At 36.9% G+C, this 8,214-nt stretch overlaps 1 protein-coding gene across 1 annotated transcript in view; it reads left to right on the top strand.

Annotated features, from left to right (window-relative positions):
- LOC102770576 (pleckstrin homology domain-containing family G member 5-like) overlaps positions 1 to 7,354 on the top strand; it is a 9,550-nt gene extending 2,196 nt beyond the window's left edge. Inside the window, 1 exon segment of the mRNA XM_015565319.1 lies at positions 7,186 to 7,354. Within this exon segment, the coding sequence (XP_015420805.1) occupies positions 7,186 to 7,354 (169 nt within the window).
- Positions 7,355 to 8,214: the final 860 nt, after the last annotated feature.

The raw sequence follows: 8,214 nt of genomic DNA, 5'->3' as shown, positions 1-8,214 counted from the left end.
CGCCCAATGTGGAAGGGCCGCAGTGCGGCCACCAGGCCCTGAAGGCTGCCCTGAAAGCCACACAAAGACAACCTGCTGCTGGAGAGCAGGCATGCGGTGCTCCAGGAAGAGGCTGGAGGTAGGAAAGGAAGGTCATGGAAGGGAACAATTGCAAGAGGAGATCCCAAAGGTTCTGAAAGCAGAGGCGGTGCTGGGGCTACTGGGGGCCAGATCAGAGACACAAACCCGCAGGCCTGTCACCCAGCAGCCCCGGCACAGCAGACCCAAACCCCGCCATTACAGAGCTGGGGATGCTGGGGACAGAATCAGAGACACAAACCTGCAGGCTCGGCACCCAGCAGCCCCAAGGCCCACCACCTTGGTGCCTGGGCTGCTGGGGCCCTGATCGCAGACACAGATCCGCAGCCCCAGAACCCAGCAGCTCCAAGCCCTGTCATCAAGGTGCTGGGGCTGCTGGGGGTATCAGAGACACAAACCCGCAGGCCCAGCACCCAGCAGCCCCAAGGCCTTCGCAGCAGCGCTAAGGAGCAGCAAGCCGAGAGGTAGGAAGCAGCAAGCAGGTGGGCGGTAAGGAGGGAGGGGATTTTATTTAGCATAATATTTTTAACACTAATTTTAAAGTGCACACTCAGTACTTGTGGTAACTGGTGATAATAACAATACTATCAAATCGGAGGCCACTTACTGTGTGTTCCCTAAGCCAGAAACTTCTTTTAGAAATAACATAAGATGGCAGAAGGAAGAAGTGTGTTCCATATCATGGTTTACCTTATTGTTATTCTTCTTTCTATACCTCAGGTTTTTTCCTCCATCACCTTGACCCACAAGAAGGACCATGGGGAATGTGTATGCAATAACATGGCCTGGAGAGTTACTAGGCCAAGACCAACTGTGGCATGCCATGGACACATTCTCTTTCCTCTCTGTCAGTTCTTGACCCTCAGTTCCTGACCTCTAGTTGGCTTCTATTCCTTCTTATTATTTCAATACTAGGATCAATTGCCCAGTGCTTTTTTCACTGGGCTGCCTCTGAGCCATCTATGCATGTTCTTGCTCTATAATATGAAAATAGTATATCTTGTCTTGAAGAAGCATTGGCAAGATTAAATCAGAAGATGCTTTGTCCAACACCTAGTATATAAACTCAACAAGTTACAGATATTGCAACAGATTATCTACTTATATTGCTACATTGTCTAAAAAAACATTAATTAAAATGAAAGCATCTTCTCTTTGCAACACATCTAAATTGCACTGACTTATAAGTCAGCGAGTAAAGACACATGTTTCTCACCACTAATGTCTTTCACTTTCCTACACATGACAACTATAAAGGATGCTGATGGCCTTAAATTTTATACTGAATTGAATTTTGTATTTTTTTTTTACTTTCCTTCTATTAAGTCCTTTTGACTTTGGGTTCACTGCATTATATATTTAAGTTTTGTCATTGTCTCAAATTATTAAGTTATTTTGAAATTTGATTCCCAATTTCCCACTTGTCTCATCACGTGGTACTTTATTCAGCCAGATATTGAACGCCCATAGCCAATTTTGTGCATTGATCTGATATGCAACTTTTCTGTGTGTAAAATGAGTTTGCCATTAAACAAACCCATGCAACGAGTTAATTCATAAGTTGTTAAGATACATCATCATAAATTGCTAAGTCTGACATCTCAGTTAATAAAAATAAAATAGTCTCTCTCTTTTATCACTTTGAATTTTTTTCAAATATAATTTATTTGGAAAGGAAGATAAACAATCCAATAAAAAAAATGGGCAAAGGACCTAAATAGACACTTTTCAAAAGAGGACATATGAAAATGTGCTCAAAGTCACTAATCATCTGAGAGATGCAAATCAAAATGACAATGAGGTACCATCTCTCACCTGTCAGAATGGCTATCATCAACAAATCAACAAACGACAAGTGCTGGCAAGGGTACGGAGAAAAAGGAACCCTCATGCACTGATGGTGGGAATGCAGACTCGTGCAGCCACTGTGGAAAACAGTATGGAATTTCCTCAAAAAGTTAAAAATAGAACTCCCATTTGATCCAGTAACCCCACTTCTAGGAATATATCCCAAGAAATCAAAAACACCAATCAGAAAGGACATATGCACCCCTATGTTCATAGCAGCACAATTTCCAATAGCTAAGATTTGGAAACAGCCTAAGTGCCCATCAGCAGATGAGTGGATGAAAACACAGTGGTCTATTTACGCAATGGAATACTGCGCTGCTATTCCATTTGCATCAATATGGATGGACCTGGAGAGCATTATGCTAAGTGAAATAATCCCATCGGAGAAAGATAAATATCACATGATCTCACTCATTTGTGGAATATAATGAATAACATAAACTGATGAACAAAAATAGGTCCAGAGACAAAGAAACACCGAACAGACCGTCAAACCTCAGAGGGAAGGAAGGGGAGGGTGGCGGGGGTGGGGAGCATAACCAATGGACACGGACACTAGGGTGGTGTGGGCTTGTCCTGGGGCACAGGAGTGGACAGGGAGAGGTCAATGGGGGAAAAAGAAGACATATGTAATACTTTAAACAATATAAATAAATATTATTGATATTTGAAAAAATATATATACATAATTTGGACCATTTTTATTGAACTATGGAATACTCACGAAAATGTTCACAAATTATAAATGCATAGTGAGAATAATTTCACAATCTGAACACACCCCTGTGGCCATGCTGCCTGTTTAACTCTTGAATGCAAGAGCACAAGCCCTTAAGTCCCGCAGTTCTCCTCCCCATCTTTCACATTTAGAATCTGTGAACATTTCCCACAAAAACTTAGAATATTCACAGGGTGGTGCAGTAATCGGACAAAGATAAATCTTGAGATAAAGGGCTGTTATGTGTTTCCACCAAGCTTGGGTATAAAATCTCACTTTCTTTTTAAAATTATTTATTTATTTATTTTAAAATTTATTTTTAATTACAATTGACACCCAGTATTATGTTATTTTACATGTACAACATAGTGATTCAACATTCATATACTTTACAAAGTGAGCACTATAATAACTCTAGTGACCATCTGTCATTGTACATGGTTATTATGATGTACAATCTCACTTTCTAAACAAAACTAATAACTATATATTATAGGCTTTATTATTCATATAAGAGTAAAATGCATGTAATGATTAGCATAGTGGCCATAAGGGAAGAATTATAAATACATTAATATTAGGTTTTTATGCCATTTGTGAAATGGTGGTAATTCACATAGAATAATGATTTTAAGCAATAAAATAAATTTTAAAAATGAGTCCCTCTTCAGGGTGTTTCTGTTTTAAATCTTGAAGTTGTGTCTATCTAAAATTATTGTTATGGGCAGTCTGGTGTTCTTACAAATTTGGATGGAAAGACTCTAGCTAAGAATCTCATAAATGTCTGATCAAAGAACTAAAGAAAATATTTAGTTCTGACACCTTTTCCTCTTTTGGATCCCATCACTCGTCTCTCCTGAGTATTTCACTAGTTAGACCAACCCTTTTACTGCACATCATAAAAAAGTGAAAATTGTGTTAAGTTTTGCTGTGGGCACAGGAGAGTAACTGCATAGCTATTGTCAGGGCAGATTGAGCATGCCTATGCCATTAGAAATGCTATATTTTAGGAACCTATAGGAAAAAATACCTTAAACTAGTTGAGCTGTCTTTAATCTCATAATATTAAATACCCTGCACTTAAAAAAATAGAGAGAGAAACACCTGGCATTTCAACTTAAACTAAAAGTGCAGGAGGATTAATAATGAGGCCAAGATGGATCTGGAGAGCATGTTGCTAAGTGAAATAAGCCAGACAAAGAAAGATGAGCATCAAATGATCTTATATGTGGACTCTAATGAACAAAATAGATCCAGAGACATAGAAGTATGGATCTCAAAGATAAGATAGGTCCGGGGGGTGGAGGAAGTGGGTGGGTGGGAAGAGATCAATCAAAGAACTTGTATGCATATATGCATAACCCATGGACACAGACAATAGAGTGGTGAAGGCTTAAGCGGGAAGGGGGAAGTAGAAGGGGACGGGCTAAAAGAGGTCAATGGGGGGGGGGAGGAGAAAAATGTAATATTTTCAACAATAAATCCAAAAAAATAAAATAAATAAAAATAATAAAAATAATGAGGCCAAGGTTGTGAGTAGGTTTATTTTCATAGAAGGCATGATTTCATGTAGGTCAGCACTATGGTAGGATGCAGTTAAAAAGGCACATGGACCAGAGCCCACTAGAAGAGTTGGCAGAGCTCAATAGCACAAAAAAATAAACTCAAAGAATAAAGGAAAAATTGTGTCTAATAGTGTGCTTGTAGAGGTTTAGCAATCCAAAGTGTTATTTTCAAATAATCTTTATGTAATTTCTATGTTAGGTGATATGTTCATACCATTCTGAATCCAATTAACCTAAAATAAAAGAAATGGTATGGGTACTTTTGAGAAAATGGTAATTCTACATATGGCAAAAAATTGTTCTTTCTTTTGCTGTAACTATTATTTTAATCTACTCCAAGCCTGGACTGCATTTCAGACACTTGAAATGATAGAAAATGACTGTCTGGTTGTTCAAATATTTTCTCATAGACTTGATGAACAGTGAGAAAATGCCTCCACTTGGGTAGTTAAGAGTAAATGATTACAGTTAAGTCCCTTCCAGAAATAGTCTTTATAAAAAGCCAAATTCTGAATCCCTTAGATATTTTATAATGTTTTGAAATTCCTTATTTGATGCTGTAAGTTAACATAAACTGATGAACAAAAATAGAGCCAGAGGAAAAAAGAAACATTTCAGAATATAATAGAAGTAATCCTGTTATTTTCAGATTTTTAATATTTCCTATAACTTTTGTGATATTATATTATGTTAGTACAGTTATGGTATTATTATATTTAAAATCCTTTTTTCCTTGAAATATTAATGTTTACTGCATGTAAATGGCTAATTATTTTGTATCTACAATCTGGTAATAGATTTATTTTGTATATAGTAAAAATAAAAAATAATTTTAAAAGTCATATTTAAAATTTAATGCAAATAGTAAGACTAATATTCTTTTTGTAAAATATCGAGCTCTAGTTTGTATTGTTATAAACTGTTTCCCTTTTCCCAAGTCATTGAAATATCTTGTATGTTAGACTCATATTATCCATGCTCAACTATCCACCATCATCGCCAAAAAGTTCCCCAGGACTTTTGGATATCTAGTGAGTAATGCTGTAAATGTACTTCTTGACTTAGATTTCTGTATTTGGAAAAGGTTCATCTTTAGAGAGAGGAAAGAATGAGGCCAACTCAGAAAGAAAATTAAATCACTGACAAAAACTGAAGAGGATAAGCTGTTCAAGAACTTGTATTCTAGTAGTTCCCGAAGGCTTATATAGCTTAGGGGCCAGAGAAGCAAAGAAAAAGAAAAAGAAAAAAGAAAAAGGAAAAGAAAAGACTATTTATTTGGGATATATCTTGGGAGGGATATAATATTACATAAAGTTATAAAAATGTTTGGTGGTCTTAATGAAAAAAAAATGTTAGCAGAACTGAAATTAAACTGAATTCTTTCTCTTGAAAATAAAATCCAATACAAAAAAAATGCATTTTTTATGTTCTATCTATATATACCAGATGGATTATTACTTATTACCTATACTTGCAAAAATGTTTCTCTAGTAAATACATTTTCTAATCAGTGGTAAACATGAAAATATATTACATGCATGCAGATGTCTGTGTGTGTGTATGTGTGTGTATTATATATACATGTGTACATACATTTATGTGTATATATGTGATAATTATGCAGAAATTACTATTTTTGACTGATGACAAGCTCTTGCAAGGAGCTAAGGTTTCTGTAGGATGAAGGTAAAATTTTTTTTAAAAGTGGAAATTGTTTAGAAGCAGGTACCTGTAATATCTGCAGGCCATGATTTACAGCAGGAAAAGGATAACTCTATACTGAGTTATAAATAACCACCACCAACAACAAAAGAGAACTCTCTGCACATATGAGAGATGCACTTTACAACTTAGGAAGCTTTCCCAGGCATATACTCATTTGATTCCCTTAACATTATGTGAACACTGTTACAAGTACGCACAGCAAATGCTACAAGTTTAATGTAAAGAACCATTTTATCATATCTATAGATTCTGTGGGTCAGAAATTTGGAAAAGACACAGTAGGCAATTCTTTTTTTCTTTTGTATAATGTCTAGGGATTCAGTCAGGAAACATGAAGGCTGAGGTTGAATTGTTATTATGTGGGGCTCATTCATCTGGGCTGCCAGAACTTGAAGACTAAAGCTGACAACAGAAAAAACATCTATACATGGCCTCCCTTGTGACTTGGCATCCTTACAGCATGACAGACTCAGAGTAATTGGACTTCTCACATGGTCACCCAAGGATCCAAGAGCTAGTGTTCTAGTGTAAAAGGCAGAAGGAGCATTGCTTTTTGTGATTGGGCCTTAAAAATCAAGCAGCATAATTTCCATACCATTCTATTCATTAAAAGTGAGTCACAAACCCATTCAGATTGAATGGGATAAGAATTAATGTCCATGTATTAGAAAGGAAGTGATTGTGTTCGAGGAGGACTTGTAGAATATGGGATATTTTTGCAGCCATCTATTGAAAATACAATATGCCACAGAAGATAAAGGTTCAAAGAGATTGAATGCTTTGCTGACCCAGAACAGTAAGGTAAAACCAACAGCAGGCAATTGACTGGAAGATAACATTGTGATCTACAAATCATTGCTCAAAATCTATAGCAAAACAACTAAGATGAAATTGTATCACAGCCACAAAAAGGAAGTATGGACTTCAATATAACAACAATACTTTAAACCTTCAAAATTTAAAAGTTAATCTTTGATACCTATTTTTCTTTTGAGGACCCTTCTTTGTCCCCCATCTACATTAATTTCTGATATCCTGGTTGTTCTGGGCTATATTCAACATTCAGGAAATATCTTAATCTAATGCAATGTTAGAGTAGATTTCCCATTGCCAAAATCATAAAAGGAGATTTGTGTTGTACAATGTAATTATATCTGGTGGGACTGTTTCACAGCAGACATATATATTTCCTGAGGGTTTTCATCAGTGTCGAGTCAATTTTTGTCTGGTGTGCTGCTTATTTCTCAGCATGCTGGATCTTGGAGAATTTTCCCTGCAGCAGCTGAGTGTCGTCAATGAGGAGATATGTCTTAAACAAGAGCGCTCTCCCATGATGGTATTCAAGATCCCGAGGGGAAATGGGCCTTCACTGGAGATGCAATTGGAGAAGGACAGTAAGGATTTCCCAGCTCAGTAGCTGAGGCAGACTTCCTGTTCCCAGAGCAGCAGCATCGCTGGGGGAATTATGACAGGATGTTTCCCAGGTGCACTGATGATGTGGTGAGCGGAGCCCTGGCATCTTAGGAAGAGAAGGACTCAATGGCAAAAGGCAAATGTGTTTCATACTTTGTTTATAATTGTGACTCAACTAAATTACATGTCATTAAACCCATATTCAGGCTACTTCAGTCTTCCTAAATAGAGGACCTATCGTGTTCCCACCATCAGTGGATGCCTAACTAACAAAGCATTAAAGTGAAGAAAAGATTGTCCAAATGACTCTCCTTATGTTCTTTTGGATGACTTCTTGCTATGGTCCTTTTGCTTCATATTTAGCATTACCAACCACATCTATTTTGCCCAGGTCACAGCTGTTCTTTTTAGGCAGTCAATATTTTTCTCAGTCTTAATAAATCCAGCAAGGCTACTGATATAAATAGCTTTCAGAAGGATAAAAACTAATAGGCAAACAAAGGGCTTAATCTTTTACAAAATTCAGTTGCATTGAGACATAGTAGATAAATCATATTTGAGAATCAGTCCATACTTTGTGACTGTCTGACTTTGCTGAATTCCTAGTCTTTCTGAATTTTAGTTTCACCTCTTCAAAATCAGTTGTAAATGTATCACATAAAATTGCTATACACTTTAAATTAAAAATATTTTTTAAAATATATTTTATTGTTTTATTACAGAGAGGAAGGGAGAGAGATAGAGAGCTAGAAACATCGATGAGAGAGAAACATTGATCAGCTGCCTCCTGCACATCTCCTACTGGGGATGTGCCCGCAACCCAGGTACATGCCCTTGACCGGAATCGAACCCGGGACCTTTCAG

Source organism: Myotis davidii, unplaced genomic scaffold (genome assembly GCF_000327345.1).
Source record: "Myotis davidii unplaced genomic scaffold, ASM32734v1 scaffold380, whole genome shotgun sequence".
NCBI classification, from domain to species: domain Eukaryota; kingdom Metazoa; phylum Chordata; class Mammalia; order Chiroptera; family Vespertilionidae; genus Myotis; species Myotis davidii.
Note: the sequence above shows the minus strand (reverse complement) of the source record. Positions and strands in the feature narration are given on the sequence as shown.